Raw genomic sequence first — 22,729 nt, 5'->3', positions numbered from 1 at the left:
CAGAGCGCCGGACCCTCATAGAGGAGACGGAGGCACCCTGCGAAAACATAAACGAGAGGTGGTTGGCGACCTGCATAGAGCGAGGAGCCACTGCAACCACCCCTTTAGCGGAACACCAGGAGGCCCAGGCCCTCCAGTGCGAGGCGTATACGGACGAGGTGGAAGCCCTATGGGAGCTGCCCACCAAGTCCAGCGTCGGAGAAGACGCACCAGAGCGCCTCAGTGAGTCCCGAACAACATCCACACGTGAAGCTTCAGAAGACTGGGCTCCTCGTGTGGAATGCCTGTTCGGGGCTGCACTAATTCCCCTCTTCGCAGAGAGAGAGGAATGGGAGGACCTTGGGCGAGCCGAAGCAGGTCTGGGAACCAGTCCTGCGACGGCCAGAGGGGCGCGACCAGAAGTAGAAGGGCCGGCCCCTCCAGCTCCGCCTTTCGAATTACTCGGCCGAGTAATGGGAAAGGCGGAAAGGCGTACGCCTCCAGACCCGTCCAGGGAATGTCCAGAGCGTTCACTCGCCAAGCCTGAGGGTCCGGGAATGGCGAGACGAACACCGGGAGCCTCTTCGAGAACCTGGTGGCAAACAGGTCGACGAGAGGCTTTGGGACTTGGGTCCAAAGGCGAAGCAGTGCCCCGTGAGTGACTGTCCACTCGGACTGAAGCACCCTGCCGGAGCGACTGAGAGCGTCCGCCAGAGTGTTCAGCCTCCCTGGAAGGTACCTGGCGGAGATCGAGATGCGGTGTTGGTAACACCACCTCAAGACCTCGCAGGTCCTGTCCGAGAGAGACGGGGACCGCGAGCCTCCCTGCTTGTTGATATAAGCTGCCACTGTCGTGTTGTCTGTAAACAGACGAACATGCTTGGCCTGCAGGGAGGGCAGAAACCGGGTGAGAGCTAGAGCTACTGCTTCTAGTTCCAGCCGGTTGATATGCCACTGGCTCTGTTCCACCGACCACAGACCTGACACCGTGTGTAGGTCCGTGTGAGCCCCCCACCCCAGCAAGGACGCGTCCGTGAACAGGTCCAAGTCCGGGGGAGGCAAGGCAATCGGAACCCCTCTGCACACCCACTCCGTGTCCAACCACGGGAGGGTGGTAGACTGGAACCATCCCTGGAGAGGGACGAGGACGTTCCAATCCACCCGAGTCGAGCCCACAAACGGCTTCAGAGCTGCCTGAAAAGGACGCTTGTGTACCCGACCCAGAGGGACCAACAGAGCCATGGATTCCATCTGTCCCAAGATGGAGGCAAGAGAGCGAAGGGGCGCCTGCAGGAGGGGCAAAGTCGAGCGTATCTGAGCTTGGAGCTTGTCCACCCTCTTTTGAGAGGGGCGGACAGTCCAAGCGACCGTGTCGAAGGACATCCCCAAGTAGGTGAACGTCTGCGACGGGGTCAGCTCCGACTTTGACGCGTTGATCGAGAACCCCAACGAGTGGGCTTCCCGAAGAACCGTCTGGGTATGCTGCGTGCAGCCTGCCTGGGACTGGTTCAGAACGAGCCAGTCGTCCAGGTAAACCCGCAGGCGGATACCCTGAGACCTCACCAGAGCGCCCAGCTGTCGGACCACCATGGTAAAAATCCATGGTGCGAGCGACAAACCGAAAGGGAGGGCGCGGAACTGGTAGACCTGCTCGTCCCACCGGAAACGAAGCCATTTCCGGTCGGACGGATGCACCAGGATGTGAAAGTATGCATCTGTCAGGTCTATGGAGGTCGCCCAATCTCCTGGGCGGAGAGAGTCTCTGACCTTGGCGGGCGTCTCCATCTTGAACTTTATCTCTCTCAAGAAAGTATTGAGAAAAGATAAGTCCAAGACCGGACGCCACGCCCCTGAAGCTTTGGGCACGGCGAAAAGGCGCCCGTAAAATCCCAGGGAGCTTTGGTCCAGGACCCTCTCCACTGCCCCCTTCTGCACCAGGGAGGCAACTTCCGTTTGCAGAACGGATCTTGCCTCCTGAGAGCAGGGGGGCTTGAAGCGTGGCGGATGTCGGGAAAGAGGAGCCTTCTCCTCCCGCCATAAGAGACGGAAGCCCGATCTCACAACTCCCACTATCCATTGGCTGTCTACTGAGACCATCCAATGGGTGAGTGCCCGGGAGAGGCCCCCCGCCATCACCAAAGTGGAGGGCGGGGGGGGGGTGAGACCGGGGGCGCTTCATTGGGGGTGAGGCTTGCTGTTAGAGCCGCCACGCCCCCTTCCCGACACTGTCTTCTTCTTGCCACCTCGAGAGCTCTGCTGAGCAGGCCTCTTTTGAGCAGGCTTGGGCTTGGAACTCGGCTGAGACTTCCCCTGCTGGGAAGGCTTAGCCTGCTTCGCGCCCTGTAGAGCCATGTCCAGGAACTGAGCGTCCTTGTTGGACTGAATCTCTGCCTGCCGAGCGACAAGCGCCATGTGGCCGAGCAGCGATCCCTCTACAACCGGAGACACACGTAGTGTGTCTCTGGTAGCCTGATCGGCAAACTGAGAGTTGGCAAGAAACAACTCCCTCCTTGTCAAGACCGCATGCGCGTATTGCAAAGAGGAGAGACGAGTCTGTTCCTCATTGACCTTCGCCAGGGCCGTAAGCAGGGAGGAGACATCATCCGCATTTTGCTCCTCACTGAGGGAAAAAGGGACAAGAGAGTCGGTCAACGACCGAGACAGTGCCCGCACCAGCGTCTCGGAGATGGAAGCCAGCTCCAAGAGCTGACGACCGATCTCCTCCAGGGAGATAAGAGTACCCTCCCGCACTGGCACAACCGAGTCAGACTTGACTGGTTTGACAAGCAAAGCCTGCAGCTCCTGCGTCACCGGTAAGATGGCACGCGGGAGAGCAAAGGAAGTGGTGAGGTTGCGGCTACGGACAGGGAAAGCAATCCTCTTCTGTGCAGAATGCACAAAGGAAGAGGACTGCCCTTCATCCGCAAGCCAACCACGAGCCCGTTCCGGAACCGGCCCAAAAGGTGCCAGAAGAGGGAACGGCTCAACCGGAATACCACTGCTCCGTTTGTTCGGGTGCACCAGAACTTGGGACAGGTGGTATGAGACAGACGGAGATTCCACAAACCGGAAGGAGGAAGCGTCATCCTTATCCGGCAGGAAGTCTGCCATAGCTGAAGGCGCCGCCGAAACGGAAGTAGCGGACGTCGCTACACCTTCTGCAAAATACCGCGAAGTCACCTCGGCTGCAGAGTCAAGAATGGACTTGAGCTGAGAGGAAAACACAGTACGGGTGTCTTCGCTGACCACTGACTGCAGTTCAGACTGATCCATCAGCGAAGAACGACCGTAGTCATCAACCACAGTGGCTGAAGGGTACTCTGGATGACCGGAAACCGGAAACCTGTACCCACGAACATCGTCCTGGTTTAAACCCTGCCCAGTAGGGAGAGGGTAAACCGGAACACCGTCCGAGAACGCCGGATGTGGTTGGGCGGAAGTCAAAACCTCAGCAGAGGAAAGAGACGACCGTCCGTGCTGAAGCACCGGAAGTGCAAAAGCATCACGCTGTTGTTCCCTCTCCGCCATCCAAGAGGAAGTGGACGGTAGAGGGACAGCGTGTCCGGCCGAAGCCGGAAATGCAGACACCATAACCGCCGGGGGCGGAAGCGGTGAATGCACGAACTGCGGCCGGAAGCCGTGAAGCCCGTAGGCCAGCTCATGATCCATCCCATCGCGGCTGGCATTGCGAGCAAGCGTGGGGGGACCTATGCTTCCGGCGGGAGCCGGAAGCGCAGTAACCGTAAACGGTCGCCGCTGCTGGCTAACAGAGTCCTGCTCTACAAGAGGAGGCCTGCCGCCAGCCGAAAGCAGGGAGTGACCCTGCGCACACGAACCGTTGCCCGCACGGGGCTGTCCAGGCGCTTCACGAGAGCAAGAGGACCGGTTCAACTTACTTGTAACGTCTCCACCCGAGACAGGAAGTTGAGGAGCGGAAACAGAAGAAACCTTCCCGGAAGAGAGGGACTGAGTGTCCCCCCCCGAAACCGGAACGGCAGCGCTAACTGGAGTAGACGAGCGCTGCATCTCTGTCTGTACCAGAGAGCGAATCTCCGGGATAAGAGTCTGCAAGAGAGAGGACACAATCGTCCCCTGGTCCGACGCCGACAAAGCAGAGGGCGCAGAAACAACAGTAGAACTAGCACAAACGGGGGTGCTAGAAAGCGGAGGTGAAATAGGCACTGACAAAATTGTGTTGCGTGCAGCGTCTGACACCAATACAACAGGCTTAGAGCTAGAGGACTTGGGCTTAATCTTGCCCTTAATGTCTCCTTTACCCTTACGTTTATCCTGGTCTGCCATGCTGACCAACAACAAACAAGAAACAAGCGAAAAAATTTCACAGAAAAAGTTACTGAAAACGAAAGTCCTAACGGACAGCTAAGCAGTAACTACAGCAAAATAAAAACGAACCAAGCTTGCAACACACAATGCACAAGCGTCAGTGAACACGCCACAAAATACAAGCCAGCAAAGCTAACTGTAAACAAAATGGCGAAAGCACAACAGGTTACTGACGAACAATGTCCAAAGGACAACAGACAGCAACCAACGCACAAGTTCGAAAACAGAAAAATACAGAACGAGCTCACCAAAACAGGCGCCCGCACGGGAGACAAGATGAGTTACGTGGCCGGCAGGTGAACGAAACAGCACAAGGCAGCCACAGTAGCGCACAGAAAATTCAATGACCTCTCACCAGGACAGCTGAAGTCGGAAATGAAGTAGCCACGTGCGTGGGATGGGAAGTAGCTAATGGGAGGTAACTCCCAGGGGGTAGCTCACTACCATATGCTAGTTCCAGCTTTTTTGGTGTGGGGTTGCTTCCCTTTAATTACTTTAAAGATGGGTAGCGCTTTCAGTACCTTAGCATACCAGACGGTGTCAACTGCTATATATGTGATTCGGAGTAAGAATATGTAATTTAATTTAATATATAAAGGCCACGTACCCGCCTGACAGTAATACCCAGCTGAGCAGAGGCCAGTTCCAGTGAAGTTTCTGCTGAAGTCAAAGTCGAGAGCGCCCAAAGCCCAGCAGTAGTAACCTCCCTCACATGGTTTACAGTCTGACTCAGCTGTCATTCCTGCAATAACATGGGGGTAAAATGCTTTAATAAAGTGGAACCCCCCTTTTAAGACCCCCAATTTAAGACCCCCTCCCTTTTAAGACCTTGTTTTCTCAGACTTTCTGTTCATAACCTCTGTAAATGTACCCCCATGTTAAGACTCCCTTCTTTTTAAGACCCGATTTTCTCAGATTTTTCGAGGTCTTAAAAGGGGGGTCCCACTGAAGCAGCAAAAGATTTCTGTGCTTTCCCTATTTAAGGGAAATCTGAAAATGTATGCCTTCACTGCAAGCAAATACTTATTCCATGCATACATGAACCCTGAAAAACGTTGATCTCTATACATACTTTCTTTCTTTCTTGGTGTTTAACGTCGTTTTCAACCGTTCAAGGTTATATCGCGACGGGGGAAAGGGGGGAGATGGGATAGAGCCACTTGTTAATTGTTTCTTGTTCACAAAAGCACTAATAAAAAAATTGCTCCAGGGGCTTGCAACGTAGTACAATATATGACCTTACTGGGAGAATGCAAGTACAAAGGACTTAACATTTCTTACATACTGCTTGACTAAAATCTTTACAAACATTGACTATATTCTATACAAGAAACACTTAACAAGGGTAAAAGGAGAAACAGAATCCGTTAGTCGCCTCTTACGACATGCTGGGGAGCATCGGGTAAATTCTTCCCCCTAACCCGCGGGGGGTCTTTATACATACACCCTCAAGAATGTTGATCCCCATTCAGAAACCCTCAAGAACGTTGATATCTGTACATACACTCTCGAACATTCCTGTAGAAAAAATACATCCTCAAGAACGTTCAGCCCCATGAATACACCCTCGAGAACAAGCCATAGTAAAATCCTTTTGAGAGAAGAAAACGAAAACTGACGGATCTGGTTGTTGTAAGTTCCAATGGGGCACAGAGGCTGGTTGAGGGTGGTGTTCCCAGGGCAGTAATGACCATACGGACAATCGTGAGCGTTCTCTCCATCAGTGCAGTAATAGCCGGCAGGACAGTCGTAACAGGAGCTCAGCTGTGTGGTGTTGGAGAAGGACCCTGGCGGACACTGGATGGGCTCCCCAGTCCCTGCAGGGCAGTAGAACCCAGGCTGGCACATGTTGCCCGTCAACCCTGCATCCTTCGGCTGATCAGAATACGCTCCGCCTCGGCAGAAATAGCCCTCCGCGCAGACAGCATTAGGCTCTGTCAGAGCCAGACCGACACAAGCCTTGCCAGGGTCGCAAGGCAGGCAGTCAGAGCTGTCGGTCATTCCAGAGTAGTTGCCATAGGTTCCGTTCTGACAAGGAGTCCGAGTGTAGTCCAAGGTGCCCGATGGGCAGTAGTAGCCTTCAGGGCACAATGCTCCGGTGGGCATACTGCTGTTGCTGCCTGCCAAGCAGTAGTAACCAGGGGAACAAAGAGTGGTGGCCGTGACCGTTCCCACAGAGTCGCAGGCATACCCGGCGTCACAAGGATCGCAGTGTCCTTCTTCATACCGACCCTCTGTGTTGAGCTGCGTGCCGCGCGGGCAAGGGGTGGGGTAGTCGCTTCCCAGGGGGCAGTACTGCCCTCTGGGGCAGATAATTGTATCATACGCCCCTGTCGTGTTGCAGTAGTAACCTGACAAAAGAGAAAAAGTAATTAGCAGAATAATAATAAAATTACACACTTGAAGGATGCCAGTTGCAAACTACATGCATATTGTACCATATGTGTTAGTTTATCCTTGCAAAAATGCAAGAAAACCAGTTCTGAGTAGCACAACTTGTTCCCCCTTTTCTAAATTTGTATTTTCTACAATGTACGACATAAAACACACAAAAAGTGTTTGCCTCTTAATACTCAAAAACTATTTGAACTGCTGCAACAGAGAAACTGATGATGTGATTTATCAGACACAGCAACATCACAACTCCAGCCAGCCTAACACTGATCATTTTCTGCATTTTTCACAAGAAATTTTTTTTTCTGTAAGAATCAATCACCTTGTGGACACTGATCGCATTGTGATCCCCCAGTGGCAGCCTGGAAATAGCCTCTGGGGCAAGGCTCCATCTTGTAAGCCCCTTCTTGGGTGTAATGTCCCGCCTGTGTTAGAAACTGGGTGGGCACACCAGACCCACCCTTGCAGAAGTACCCAGCAGAACATGGTATCGAGGCGTTCACGCTAGAACTTCCAGCACAGTAGAAGCCGGGGTCGCAAGCGATGCAGTCAGAGTCTGCCTTAGCGCCAGACGACTTGCTGTAGTAGCCGACAGAGCAGGGCGTGGGGGTTGCAGAGCCTTGCGGGCAGTAGCCACCAGCAGGGCAAAGACCCCCCGTTGCCCCATCCGGTGGGGCGGAGGTGTAAGCTTTCTCTCTGCAGTAGAAGCCAGCGTCGCAAGGCCCGGCCGGAGCGGTGCGTCCAATACCGTCACAGTACTGGCCGCCGGGGCAAGGGGTGCAGTCTGTGGAGCGTCTCAGCCCCGTGGAGTTGCTGTACGTTCCCAGAGGACAGGGCTGGGGGTAGGTGCTGCCACTGACGCAGAAGTAGCCCTCAGGGCAGTCGATGGGGTCCGCCAAGCCCTCCCTGTCGCAGTAATAGCCTGAAATACACTCTGTGCAGTCTTGGAAAGACTCCTTAGCAGAACCGTTCCTGTAGAACCCGATAGGACAAGGGTAGGTGTCGGCTTCCGGAGTTCCCAGAGGGCAGTAGTATCCACCCGGGCAGTCTCCAGCGGGTGCAGACAGACCATCAGGGTCACAGTACTTTCCTGGTGTACAGCTCACACAGTCGGCCAACACCTTGCGGCCGATGTCCCCATTGTACGTTCCTTTTGGACAAGGAATGGGGGTCGGGGAGACGTTGCCTGCTGGACAGTAGTGACCGGTGCGGCACTGGTCGTTAATCAGTTCTGGCTGGCGGTCCATACCAGCTAGGCACTCCAGACCCGCTGGGCAGATTCGACTGCTTAACATGTAGGCTTGACTGAAAACAAAAGTTAACTGTGTTTGTGAATTATCATATATCTGATAAATATACTGTGTATCAGTTACAATGTCATCATCGACTGCTTGAAATGTAGGCTTGACTGGAAACAAAACTTAGCTGTGTTTGTGAATTATCATATCATATATCTGATGAATATACTGTGTGTCAGTTACAATGTCACCATCATGAAAAAAAAAAAAAAATGTATATATCCTTTCCATATCCGTGTTTGGAAAAGTTATATCTCAGCCTCATCCCATCCCCATCTCACATCCCTTGCACAGCTCCACTCTTCTGAAGGACAGACTGGGTAAAATAAACGTTCTGGTTAGGCTATCACTGACCATCAATCATGCAGTTGCTATTCACTCTTTTTAAAGCATTCTTAAATAAACCAAAACGAGGGAACACATACAGACTGGGAAGCGCAACTTTGTCGCTACACGCAATCCATATGGATACATATATCCTAAGGACAATAAAAATACCACAACAACAGCAACAACAAATATAAAACAAGCAAAAACTACATAACCAAACAAAGCTTGAATCTGAATTGAAACTTGTATAATGCTTCCTATACCATTACTTGCCGTGATGATAAGGCAAAAAAAAAAAAAGGTCTGTTTACGGTAACATAGGCCAAAAAAATAGGGTCGGTAGGTCGGGATTTTTTTTTTTTTTTTTTTTTTTTTTTTCCCAAAAAACCATATTTTTACGTTATTTTGCAAAAAAACACAAGATTTTTTTAATTTTTTTTTAAATTTTTATTTTTTTCCCCAAATGCCAAAAAAAAGTCTAGGGTCGCGCGAAAAAAATAGGGTCGGTCGGGTTACCGTAAACAGACCTCTTTTTTTTTTGGCCTAAAAAACATGAGCAGAACAAAACGGATGCTTTGATTTTGTACCTGGTTGTGTTGGAATCACAATAGTAGCCAGGTTCACAGGTGGGGCAGGAAGAGGCTCCGGATGCAGAGTAGTTTCCCTTGCCACAAGCTGTTGGCAGCGAATTTCCAGTGCCAGGACAGTAGTAACCAGCCGTACAGTCACCACAGTCTGCCTGGGTCTCTCCCTTTTCGTTCTCGTTGAACGTTCCGCTAAACACAATTAGACGCACACAATGAAAACGAATGTTAAAATGTAGGGCTGTAATAATGGCGGTAGTATGGAAGTTCGACACCAAGGATAATTTTGTCCCAATGATTTCTTTTTCAGTAAAATGTGATTGTTTGAGATTGAAGCCAACAACAGCAACACAACCTGACAGAGAAGAGCACAAACATCCAAACGCACACACACACAGGCACACACACACACACACACACACACACACAGGCACACACACACACACACACATACACAGGCACACACACACCCACACAGGCACACACACACTCACACACACACACACACACGGACACACACACACACACTCACACTGGCACACACACACACACACACACACACACTCACACATGCCCACACACACACTCACACACACACACACATGGACACACACACACACAGGCACACACACACACACACACACACACACACACTCACACACATGGACACACACACACACACTCACACACATGGACACACACACACACGCCCACACACACACATGGACACACACACTCACACAGGCACACACACGCCCACACACACAAATAAAATACATATAAGCACATTCTTTAACAGACAGGCATACATGCACACAATCCTCCCCCAGATCCAATCCATCACAGTACACATTTCTTGATTTTTAGCATCCCTCTACACACAGGGGACCCCAAGAGTAATACAGAGGAACCCCCCTTTTAGGACCCCCAAATTTAAGACTCCCTCCTTTTTAAGACCTTGTTCTCAAACTTTCTGTTCATAAACTCTGTAAAATTACCCCCATTTAAGACTACCTCCTATTTAAGACCAGATTTTATCAGATTTGTGGAGGTCTTAACAGGGGGGTTCCACTGTACAAGCACCACTGACAACTTGTATCTACTCACGCAGGACAACTAGTGGACATAGATGACCCTGCTGGACAGTAGTGACCCTTGGTACAATCCTCACACTGCTCCCAACGAATGTTGCCCACGTTGTTACTGTAAGACCCTGCGTGACAGGGGTTGTCGGTGGCCGTCTTGGTTCCTGCACAGGGCAAAAAAATATGGTGGTTATTACAGCCGAAAATGTAGTTCTCATTAAGAAAAAGGTTCAGATCAAAATCAAACAATGTTGGGGTTACCAATGACTGCCTTGATTCCCGCAAAGAAGAAAAATTACGTTTTTTTGCACGAGTGGAATTTTACGTGCATGACCGTTTTTTACCCCGCTATTTAGGCAGCCATACGCTGTTTTCGGAGGAAGCATGCTGGGTATTTGTGTGTTTCTCTAACCCACCGAACTCTGACATGGATTACAGGATCTTTTTCGTGCGCACTAGGTCTTGTGCTTGCGTGTACACATGGGGGTGTTCGGACACCGAGGAGAGTCTGCACACAAAGTTGACTCTGAGAAATAAATCTCTCGCCGAACGTGGGGACGAACTCACGCTGACAGCGGCCAACTGGATACAAATCCAGCGCGCTACCGACTGAGCTACATCCCCGCCACGAGGAAGTCTTAAATTGGGGGGGGGTCTTAAAAGGGGGGTTCCACTGTATACATTACATAGAAGAAGAAAAATATGAGTAAAGTCTTACCAGCAGGACACCAGTGGCCGGTAGCACACTGGCCAGTGGGCGATGAAGAGCCTTCGAGACAGTAAGACCCCTTGGTGCAGATGTAGCAGTCCGAAGGTTCGTCCAGGTTGGTCAAGTTGCCAAAGGTGCCAGCTGGACACGGGTACTGGTTGGCGTACTCCGTTCCTGCTGGGCAGTAGTAACCCTAAAGGGAACACAAGTAAAATTGACAAGATGTTCATCCAATCCAACAAGTACTTTCATAACTTGGCATGTGTCCCTCCACTGCCTAATATATCAGAAAAATGAGTCCTTCAAAAGGAGGGAGTCTTAAAATGGAGGTAAATTAACACACCCGACAAACAGAAAATAAGGGTCTAAAAACGGGAGAAGTCTTAAAGGTCCTTGTCTACATTTTTATACCGAAATCGCCATTTGACCATTAAAATGCAGAGTCTATTATCTACAATTATCAACAATACACCCCCTTTCGATCAGGAAAGACGAAGCCAGTGTAGCCGTTTGAAAATTCATTGTAGTATTCCAGCGTAGTACTCATAGTAGGATATCCTTATTTGGAAAATGCCAAGCGCAAAACTCCTCTCAAATCCCGTGCATTTCGTGCGTTTAAAAAAAAGCGTGGACAGCGCTCCAGTGTCAAACTGTTGCTGCACTTGTTTGGGCGTGGCTATAAGCATAGTGACATGAATTTGATTGGTCAGTATTTTTAGGCAAAGCACATGTTCTCAGCAAACAGAAAACAAAATATTGGAAGCGTGAGTCACGCTACCCAAAAATAAAATCTTTTTTTACATATATTTTTTTTTCTATAACTTTTTTCCCCATGGTTCATTCATCATCTGACATAACTTTTTAGCGAAATCTAACCATAAGATTATTGAAAAAAAGCAAAAATGTAGACGACCACCTTTAAATCAGTGTGTCTTAAGTGGGAGGGGGGGGGGGGTGTTCCACTGTATGAGCATGAAATAAAATGTGCATACCTGGGCACAAGCGACAGGGGGGGTTGTCACGCCCCCAGTCCCATTCAGACACGCCATGGTAGCGGGACAGGTCTCGCACTGCTCAACGCGCGTCAGGTTGTTCAGGTTGGTGAATTTGCCCGCTGGACAGTCGTAGTCTGTGGGCAGTGCCGTTCCAATGGGACAGTAGTGGCCTGGGGCGCAGGCACTGTCAGGCCAGGTCAGCGCCTCTCTGGTGCAAGCCTGGCCAGCTATACAATCCTCACAGTCGCTCAACGCTCCCTGATCTGGGCGGGGGTTGTACGTTCCTTTGGGGCAAGGAAGTGGGGAGTGGGTGCCCGACAGACAATAGTAGCTGCAACAGAGTAGTTACACGAAGAGTGCTGAATCTGTGATAGTAGTTTACCTATCAATTGTATTTCTGTGTGTGTGTGTGTTTGTGTGTGTTTGTGTGTGCATGTGCATGCGTGTGTGTGTGTGTGTTGAGTGTGCGAGTGTGTGTGTGTGTGTGTGTGTATGAGTGTGTGTGAGTGTGTGTGTGTGTGTGTGTGTGTGAGTGTGAGTGTGTGTGTGTGTACGTGTGTGTGTGTGTGTGTGTGTGTGTGTGTGTGTGTGTGTGTATGTATGTTTGTGTGTATCTGTGTGTGTTTGTGGATAAGATTTCATATAGTCCTGTGAGGTTACCCTCATGGATGGTGCATGAAGTGTGCATGAAGAAGCTTGAAGCACAGGCGACTGACGACACAGGCGTAGTTGTGTCAAATGAATCACTCACCCAGCCAGACAGTCCTTGCAGAACTGGATCCCCGTAGCACCGGTCTCCTCGGTGTACTTCCCAGCATTGCACGGTGTGGCCGTGCCAGACGAACCAGGACAGTAATGTCCCCTTGGACAGACGTTGGTGTCGTGGTTGGGATCATCCGTTCCCGCAGGACAGAATCTTCCAGGCGGACAGGCTAAGCAGTTCGAGCTTGCTGTCATGCCCAACTTGTTGTTGTAAGTTCCAGCAGGGCACTTGTATTCGTCAATCATGCTTGTTTTTGTCGGACAGTACGTTCCTTTCCGGCAGAGCAGGTAAGAGGTGGGAATGCCACGTGTCCCCTCCAGGCAGTAGTAGCCCTGAGGACAGTCCTTGCAGTCAGAGGAGGTCTGAAGGCCCGTTGTTGCGCCGTACGTTCCAGCTGGGCAGGGATCCGCTGCCGTGGTTCCAACAGTGCAGAAGTAGCCCAGGCTGCAAACAGCGGTTGGCGGGTCTTTCTGGACGCTGCCTTGAGGGCAAAGATAGCCAGCATCACAGTCGGTGCAAGTGGCAAACCCAGCAGCACTGTACGTTCCCACCGGGCATATCACGGGGCTGGCAGTCTGAACAGCGCACTGATACCCCGCAGGGCACTGTGTGCATGAGCTCTGAGCCCCCAGACTGTAGTAACCCGTTGTACAAGCTGTTCCTGCTGCATCTATATCGGGACATTCTTCCCCAGCCAGACACGCTGTGCATGAAGTTGCACCTGCCAAGGCGTAGTATCCTGGGGAGCACTGGAATTTGGCATCAGAGTAGATGCTGGGGCAGGAGTAGCCTACCGGGCATTCTACGCAGACGCGACGACCACCCTCACTGTAGTGGCCTGTACTGCAGAGGGTCTGAATGTTGGAATTGGTGTTAGGGCACGCATAACTGAAAACAAATCATAATAATAATGATAAAGAGGATCTTTATATGGCGCAAATCCTGATACAGTTCTAAGTGCCTCCCAAGAACATACATAAATACATTATTCTGCACACAAAACAAAATTAAATAATAATAAATATCGAAAGAAAACTAATACAATTTACAAATCATCAAGAAAGTCACTGACAAATGACAGGTGACTGACAACAGAAATGAGGCAACTGCAGTGCAGCTGAAACTTCAGCTATGAGGATCTCAAAAGCATTGGTACATCACCATTAACCATGTAAAGCTTTGCAAGAGCACTGTAATAGAGACCACAAACTTATATGAATGTTAAAAAGATACATGTCTAGGTTGACAAATACACAATTGTTCTGGTATATTCTTCTGAGTAATGTGCACCGTATGTGCCAATTTTTATTCAGTTAAAAACACCAAAACAAAGTTACTACATAACAAACAAAACAAAAAACCATCTAAAGCAAGCATGGCCAAAAACAAAACAATGTAGTTTCTGTCCATTGTATATCTCAAGTACTTACTTTTAATGAGTAAACACACACACACAGTACACACACACACTCATGCACACACACACTCATGCACACACACACACACACACACGCACACCCACCCACCCACACACACACAAAACCCAAAACTTCTGCAACACATTACAAAACCTACCCAGCCGGACACGACGTGCAAGCCTGCTGACCGCCAATGGAGTAAGAGCCAGCCAGACACGACGTAACGACATCAGACGTCGTCAGCGGACACTCTGACCCGGCAGGACACTTCGTGCAACTCATGTTTCCCACAGCGTACCAGCCAGCAGCACAAGGCGTGTTCTGCGAGCCATCGCTGGAGGGACATTGCCAGCCAGCCGGGCAAGGACTACAGGCGCTGCTGCCAGAGTAGGCGTAGGTTCCTGAGAGGCAGGCGGTCTGGGTGGCGGAGGTGATGGAGGGACAGTAGTTGCCGGCGCTGCAGGGCGTACAGGAGGACTGGCTGCCCGTGGAGTAGGAACCTGCATGGCCGTACAAGTGAAAGTTACCTTCACTGTTCAAATGTATATAAATATATATATGAAAACGTTAAACAGTGGAACCTCTGTTTTAAGACCCTCCGTTATCTTCTTCTTTGTTTGTGGGCTGAAACTCCCACGTACACTCGTGTTTTTTGCACGAGTGGAATTTTACGTGTATGACCGTTTTTTACCCCGCCATTTAGGCAGCCATACGCCGTTTTCGGAGGAAGACCCTCCGTTATAAGACTCCTTCTGCTATAAGTCCTTTTCTAAGACGTTTTTTAATTTTTTTAATTTGTTTATTTATTTATTTGTTTTTTTGTGTTAAGACCCTCCGTTATAAGACTCCCTCTGCTAAAAGACCTCATTTTCTTATGTTTCTTCCCAGTTTCACTAAGTTTACCTCCATCTCAAGACGCCCTCTCTAATTTCACGGTCTTAAAACATGAATTACACTATGATTCTTTCAATTTTGAAACACAGAGATATAGAATGAAACACACACAGCCACACACACACACACTGTACCAAGCTCTGAAAGTGCATGGCTAACCTTTCCTTAAGCTTCGTAGAGTTAACCCATAGACTAGCAATTCATCTGATGTTCTGCTGGTGCGGCAGAGAGAGTGAACCTCTGGTTTCCAACCATCAATATCATCACCCTCATCATGTCATTACACATGTGTTTGATTGGTTGGTTGGTTATTCTTTTTATCACCTCTTATACAAGTCATGTGTATAGACACAGGCACGTGAAAGAAGACACAAAACACAGCACCGTACCCGCAGAACAAGCGTAAGAGTCAGCGGCAGTGGTGGTGGAGGGACAGGCCTCGCCAGCGGGACAGGCAGTGCACGTTATAGCACCGCCCAGAGCGTACGTTCCAGAGCTACAGGCCACGGGGCTTGCTGACGAGCTTGAGCACTCATAGCCAGCAGGGCAGGAGGTACAGCTGGTACTGCTGCCCAGACTGTAGAACCCTGAGGAGCAGGCACTGGGGCTTGCACTGCACACAGTAAGTATGAGGAGTAGTGTAAATAGTACAGTCCTTGCTGCTCTGCAGAACTGGGCTGTGGAATCCCCCTTTTAAGACCGCCCATTTTAAGACCTTGCTTTTTCAGATCTTCATAACCTCTGTAAATTTACCCTCGTTTTAAGACTCTCTCCTTTTTAAGACCTACATTTTACAGATGTTTAGAGGTCTTAAAAGGGGGGTTCCACTGTAGTACGGTCATTGCTACTCTGCAGAACTGGGCTGTATTTGTTTGCTTCCTGTTAAAACACAAGATCTGCTACATTGTAATAACTGCGATGGGAATCGCAAAAAGTTTCTCAATCAAAAATCATAATCCCAATAAACACCCCTCCTTTGCACAACTGATTTTTCTGGACATGTTGACGGTTGTTAGTGGGAGGTTTTACTAGAATTACAGTGGTACCTGTCAGCAGAGAGCACACCTGACACAGTTTCCTTCCATTGCAGGTGTCCTCTGCTGGCAGGTATATTCTAGTCACGTTTACAGAACAACAGACAATAGATGTCCTTACTGGCACCTCCTTGTCACAATACAATCATCACTATTACCACTATTTTCACCAAATCCAAAAACAAAAAGACTGCCAACGTTCCAAAACTCAGAATAAAAAACACAAGAAAGGCAAGTTGTTTGAACGTTAGTTATTGACAAAACATATCTGTTTTATATCTGTCGAAATATCTGTAAATGTAACGTATTGTTTTGTCAATAACAAACGTTCCAACAACTTACCTTTCTTGTCTTTTGATTAACTATTTTCACCGTTGAAGACCTTTAGGTCAAAACGTTGTTCATTGTCATTTGTTTGTATATTTCGTTGCGAGTCCAGTATATTAGGTATTACTCTCACTTAATCATTGCTGATACCACTGTCAGAAAAGCTCACCTTGGATCAGGACATTGAGAACCCGCAGGACACTGCGTACAGGTGAGGCTCAGCCCCGTGGAGTAGGACCCGGACTGACAAGCGATGGGTGCAATGCTGCTGAAAGGACACATGTACCCTGCCGGACACGCCGTGCAGTTGTCCCACCCCGCCAAGCTGTAGTACCCAGACCCGCAGTTGTTCAGCGTGTCTTGGGTCGGGTCGCAGTCCAAACCCGCTGGGCAGGAGGTGCAGTAGGCAACACCCTGAAAATAACAACAGCATGAAAATGACAACATGAAAATAATAATAATAATAAGAAGAAGAAGATTTATATAGCGCTAAATCAAAAACTTTCGTTAAAAAGGCTTGCTCTAAGCGCATGACATCTAAACTGAAACGTCATTCACACTCTTTACAATGATGTACAAGAACTTCATGTCACACTCTTTCATTCAGTATATGACAACAGCATGAAAATGACAACAGCATGAAAATGACAACAGCGAGGTTATTTACCTCATTAGGTGTTACAGACAAATCTCAGCAAACCTGACTAACATCAGTTTGAGTACAAGGCCTGTTCTTCCTTAAAAACATTGCATGCCGCCAGGTACAGTAAAATGCACATACGCACCTGTACACCGCAGATGCCCATGCACGTGTTTGTTGCAAGTCATTAGCGTAAAAGGACTCTAATTTCATCAGTTCTTACAGAAGGCCAGCATTCTCAGAGAAGCTGGTTCTTGCCTCCTTTATTTTAATGATAATAATAATACAGTACAGTGTAGTACCTGCGATGAAAGGACACCGTTGGGACCAGTCAGAAGTGTCCCTGCATTGCAGATGGCCTGTATTTTGGTAAAGATAATAGACAAAGGGCCTCCAGAAAGTATTGTTACGATGTAACCGAGTGCCGAAACACTACGATCACCTCGGGAGGCGAAGTGCAATCAAACAGGATTGAAAATGTTGGGGCTAATTTCTAAGCCCTATAAAAACTGTTACGCAAACCCGAAGGTTTCCATGAACATACAGACAATCGGAAACCACCAGACCCCATCACAAACAGAATTCCACAATCAACCGGTGTTGACTTAAAGGCCAACAACTCGGGTGCAGAGTCTGCTGTGAAAGGAGCGGTAGCCTCCCCTGTCACACATTAAAGGTGTCCACTCATCAGAGGGGTCCAACATTGCAGGTACCACTATAATGAGAGCTTATATAGCGCGAACCACGAAGAATCGTGCTCTGTGCGCTTTACAAATTAACAATGAATAAAACACACTAGTTAAACATTGAATGCATATAAACAATAACATATTAAGAACCTATAGAACAACACCCTTTCGACAACACAATGTAAACTGGTAAAATAGCACACATTTTCAATCAACATCATCCTCCACCAAACAATCTCTTCTATCAAGCACTACCTACCAGAGGGCTGTACGTTCCACCAGCACAGTTAGTGGGGCTAACGGCAGGGTCCAGACAGGCTTGACCAGTGGGACAGTCCGTGCAGGAGGCTTGACCGGTTGTTGAGTACTTGCCACTGGCACACACCACTGGGGCCACTGCTGGGTCCTGGCAGGAGTAGCCCCCTGGACAGGTTGTGCAGGATACGGTCTGTGGACAGAATATGCGGGTGTGTATGAACTAATCTGTAACCTGATCTGTCTGTCCATGTATACACACGCATGCATCCGTGCGTGAGCGCGTGCACCCACACACACACTGACAGACAAGAAAGATACACACACACAAACAAGCATGCAAACACTCAAACATGCACATACACACAAAGCTTAAATGCTAGATGATGAGCAGAGCTGTTTGTAAAGTATGCACAACACACGAACATGCATCTTTTTTTGTAACAACAACAATTAAATTTGTTTTTCATGCCACCTCTCTCCAATCTTCTTTTTGACAAATACAATATGAATGTTGGCAAGATTCCTACCACTCCTTCAGAGCTGTATTGTCCACTAGTACAGGTGGTGGGAGACGCTGCAGGGTTCAAGCAATGGGATCCAGCAGGACACAGGGAACACACTGACGCTCCCGCACTGCTGTACGTACCTGTCGCAGGAATAGAAAAACATAGGATTTGTGAGTGACTGAAGCTAACAACGTGAGTTAACTCATTGTCTCCCAGGTATGGATATATCCGTACCCACTCATATGGCTCTATCTGACCAGGTACGGATATATCCGCTCAGACTGTTAGCTTCAGTCGCTTCCTGTAACGTCCATCTAACGCCTGCATTCCAGCGTGTTGATACACAGTTACTACACAGTTACTACAATTCTGAGTGACCTGCTGCAGCACAGCTGGTCTCGGCTAAAAAAAAAACTTGGTCAACATAGGTGGGGTAGAAAGTGTTAAGCAAAAAGAGAACGAGACAGCAGAACACGGTCAGGCAGATGTTGGAATGGAGAAAAGTAAAGAGTTTAAAACACCAACACCGTCATTTTTCATTTCATTTCATTTTCATTACTTTATTGTCCCATCGCTGGGAAATTCGGGTCGCTTCCTCCCAGTGGAAAGCTAGCAGCAACGGAGTCGCGCTACCCAGGTGTCTGCGTGTTTAGGTGTATTCAGCCACCTGCACTTATGGCAGAATGACCAAGGTCTTTTACGTGCCATTGTGATGACACGGGGGTGGGACATGGCTTCCGTCTCTGGGTCTGCACATAAAGTTGACCCGTGTCCGTCCCGGCCCGAATTCGAACCTGCGACCTTTCGATCACAAGTCCAGTGCTCTACCAACTGAGCTACCGGGCACAGACACAGGCACAGGCATGCAACAGCACAGAAAGCACTGTACAGAAAGGACACCCTTGGGACTAGCCAAAAGTGTCCCTTCATTGCAGGTGGCCTGTCATGACAGGTATATTTGGTAGAGATAATAGACAAAGGGACAACAGAGGACATCTTTTCAAGGGAGGTGTCCTTTCCTTTGAGGGGCCTCCCATGGAAGATGCCATTGTAAACCAATGTATGCTTTTTGTGCTTGTCTTTTGTTTGATGGTTTGCCTGTTTGTTGTTTTCTTCTGTGGAGAGTAAAGCTTACCATCTTATTGATGTTAAGACATACAAACTGTCATCCTAGGATATTGATTAAACAGAGGCATTAAGCTTAATGAGAAATGCTTTCTAAGTGAAAGAAAGAAAGCTGAACTGACCAACACAAGAGCTATTGATTGAAAAAGAAATCACAAATTAGCCAACATGAATACAGAGAACAACACAAACATTACAACACACACAGGACATGTGGAGAAAATTCCCCACACAACCAGACACTATAAAACTAACAAAAACAAGGTACATGCAATTAATCAAATAACCTACCCGACTGGCAAGTGCTACAGATGTTTTCCCCAAGAGCACTGTACTCTCCGGCAGCACAGTTAGCGGGAGTGACGAAGTTGGTGCCGTCAAAACAATACTGACCCGCCGGACACTGGGTGCAGGACGCTGAAACTGCCGCACTGTATGTTCCATCAGGACAACGCTGAAACATACAGTCAATGTTAAAAAAGAAACTTTACAAAAATATAAACCTAATTTTTGGCACACAACGTATGCACCAAAATTCCAAGCTACTCACCAAATGTCAGCTCAATTGAACCCACAGTACCAGAGATACAAGTCTAATCAGAAAAGACAGACAAACAGACAGACCAATTGCTATACACAACCCATTAGAACAGGTGTGTAAAAACCCACAGATACTCTGTATGTAAAAACAATAAAACAAAAACAAACAAGAAGGGCAAAGCCCATACGACTCACATGCTTTACACATTTTTCCTACCAAAATACATGCAAGGTCATCCAAGGTCATGCAACACAAAGCTGTTAATTCAAGACATAGAAAGTACAATGGTGCTTATTGGCTCTTTCTACCATGAGATATGGTCACTTTTAGTGGTTCACTACCTTATTTTGGTCACATTTCATAAGGGTCAAAGTGACCTTGACCTTGATCATATGTGACCAAATGTGTCTCATGATGAAAGCATAACATGTGCCCCACATAATTTTTAAGTTTGAAACAGTTATCTTCCATAGTTCAGGGTCAAGGTCACTTCAAAATATGTATACAATCCAACTTTGAAGAGCTCCTGTGACCTTGACCTTGAAGCAAGGTAAACCAAACTGGTATCAAAAGATGGGGCTTACTTTGCCCTATATATCATATATAGGTGAGGTATTGAATCTCAAAAACTTCAGAGAAAATGTGAAAAATGTGAAAAATAGCTGTTTTTTAGGCAACATTTATGGCCCCTGCGACCTTGACCTTGAAGCAAGGTCAAGATGCTATGTATGTTTTTTGGGGCCTTGTCATCATACACCATCTTGCCAAATTTGGTACTGATAGACTGAATAGTGTCCAAGAAATATCCAACGTTAAAGTTTTCCGGACGGCCGGACGACTCGGGTGAGTACATAGACTCACTTTTGCTTCGCATGTGAGTCAAAAAACCACGTTAATTTCTGAGATTAACAAAAACATTCTCCTTCCTTACACAAAGAAAACCACCCGATATTTCAGAAACTCACCTGGCAAACTTCTTCACCATTAGCGCTGTAGTAGCCAGCATTACAATCAACAGGTGTGGCGGCACGGTCAATGCAGGACTGGCCAGCTGGACAGGACAGACAGGTGGTCTGACTGGTGGACGACTGGTAGGTGCCGGATGCACAGGTGACTGGCGAGGAGAGTGGGGATGGGCAGTAAAACCCTGCTGGACAGGCCACGCAGGCTGTGCCGTTGGAGTATTCTCCGTTCTGAAAGTGTAAAGAATTCAGAACATAACACATGGTGTTCAATAAATGAAATCTTTTAGGTGACTGAGGAGGGTCTGTCATGTAAAGAAAACTAATAACAAATAGAAAAAATAAATACATAACACTTAACAATCAGAACTGAAACAGAGGCAGTAAACCAGCCCCTGCACAAACAAACACACACATATACATACACACACACGCGCATACATGCCCTGCCCGCCCGCCTGCATGCATGCACACACACACACAACAAAATCTACATGTGTACATCGTCAGTATAATAAACCATCCAGCACTTTAACATCAACACACAACATACCACACCTTCAAGACAAGAACTACACAACATTCCACTCTTACCACATTGAAACTACACTAAACGCTGCATTTATAATCACAAAATACTCACAGCACAGCTTGAACTGGTTCCAGAACCGCAGACCTGGCCGGCAGGACAGGCAGTGCAGGCTGTGGCTCCTGCAGAGGAGGTTTCTCCTGCTCCACACACCTCAGGGGTAGCTGTGGGGTCCGGGCATTTGGAGCCAGCCGGGCAAATAGTGCACAGTGTGCTGCCTCTACTGGTGGCGTAGTAACCGTCTGGGCACTGCAATGTTAACACAAGTTCTTTTTTCATTTCTTGTTTTTCAATGAAGTTTCTGTTCTAGCCGCTGAGGTCACCTATTTCACGTTGTTTGAAAGAGTACGTGCTATATCAAAGACAGATACAGTTTGACAATTATGTTTTTTTTAAATCAACTGGATCCAATAAGTAGCGAAATTGACACATGAGCAGTAAAAACCAGCATCGCTGTCAATAGTTACGCTGCACTTCAAAAGGAGAAAAACATTTGCAAATTTAATGACATGTTTCCAAAACGCTGTTTTACTCACTAAATTGGCAGCATTGAATTTAATTCTTCTTCTTCTTCTTATTCTGCGTTCGTGGGCTGAAACTCCCACGTACACTCGTGTTTTTGCACGAGTGGAATTTTACGTGTATGACCGTTTTTACCCCGCCATTTAGGCGAATTTAATTCAATTCTAAAGTTTCAACAGAATCTGACATGAGTCACCCACATGAAACTTTCTTTCTACAACAGTACGATGTTCATCAACTGTTAACTAGAAGCTTCAAACTCACTGGCTTAATGCTTCACCTTCCTCCGAAAACGGCGTATGACTGCCTAAATGGCGGAGTAAAAAACGGTCATACACGTAAAATTCCTCTCGTGCAAAAAAACACGAGTGTACGTGGGAGTTGCAGCCCACGAACGCAGAAGAAGAAGAAGAATGCTTCACCTCTCCCCCTTTTTTTTGTAACTGTTGCACACTACATCAAGGGAGTTATTTGTTCTATGTTGCCAATAATCCAAAAATAATTTGACTGCCAATGTTCCAAAATCGAAAATTTTTATCTAAATTTTGATTTGATTAATATACTTACCCGAATCACATGATTTGCATTGACCCACTTCGATGCTTAGGTTATGATAAAAGCTACCCCGTCTAGGTATAAGGGGAGCAACCCCAACTAAAAAAGTGACTGCACCAGCATGACTGGCACCCTGGGTTACGTCCCATGCAGCACACTACGTCATCAATGGTGCTGGTCACGTGATA

The 22,729-nt window shown here is 48.0% G+C and overlaps 1 protein-coding gene across 1 annotated transcript in view; it reads right to left on the bottom strand.

The window, feature by feature from the left end:
* Positions 1-22,729, bottom strand: part of LOC138958004 (uncharacterized) — a 292,556-nt gene that overhangs the window by 210,743 nt on the left and 59,084 nt on the right. The window contains exons 13-28 of the mRNA XM_070329034.1: positions 21,519-21,713; positions 20,879-21,106; positions 19,664-19,826; positions 18,269-18,387; positions 17,743-17,931; positions 16,324-16,568; positions 15,183-15,406; positions 14,057-14,399; positions 12,470-13,369; positions 11,716-12,049; positions 10,733-10,916; positions 10,037-10,178; positions 8,933-9,121; positions 7,040-8,022; positions 5,943-6,674; positions 4,931-5,065 (exon numbers count right to left, since the gene is read on the bottom strand). Of these exons, the coding sequence (XP_070185135.1) occupies positions 4,931-5,065; positions 5,943-6,674; positions 7,040-8,022; positions 8,933-9,121; positions 10,037-10,178; positions 10,733-10,916; positions 11,716-12,049; positions 12,470-13,369; positions 14,057-14,399; positions 15,183-15,406; positions 16,324-16,568; positions 17,743-17,931; positions 18,269-18,387; positions 19,664-19,826; positions 20,879-21,106; positions 21,519-21,713 (5,305 nt within the window). The remainder of the gene's footprint in view (positions 1-4,930; positions 5,066-5,942; positions 6,675-7,039; positions 8,023-8,932; positions 9,122-10,036; positions 10,179-10,732; positions 10,917-11,715; positions 12,050-12,469; positions 13,370-14,056; positions 14,400-15,182; positions 15,407-16,323; positions 16,569-17,742; positions 17,932-18,268; positions 18,388-19,663; positions 19,827-20,878; positions 21,107-21,518; positions 21,714-22,729) is intronic.

The sequence above is a fragment of the Littorina saxatilis genome, linkage group LG1 (assembly GCF_037325665.1).
Source record: "Littorina saxatilis isolate snail1 linkage group LG1, US_GU_Lsax_2.0, whole genome shotgun sequence".
NCBI lineage: Eukaryota > Metazoa > Mollusca > Gastropoda > Littorinimorpha > Littorinidae > Littorina > Littorina saxatilis.
Note: the sequence above shows the minus strand (reverse complement) of the source record. Positions and strands in the feature narration are given on the sequence as shown.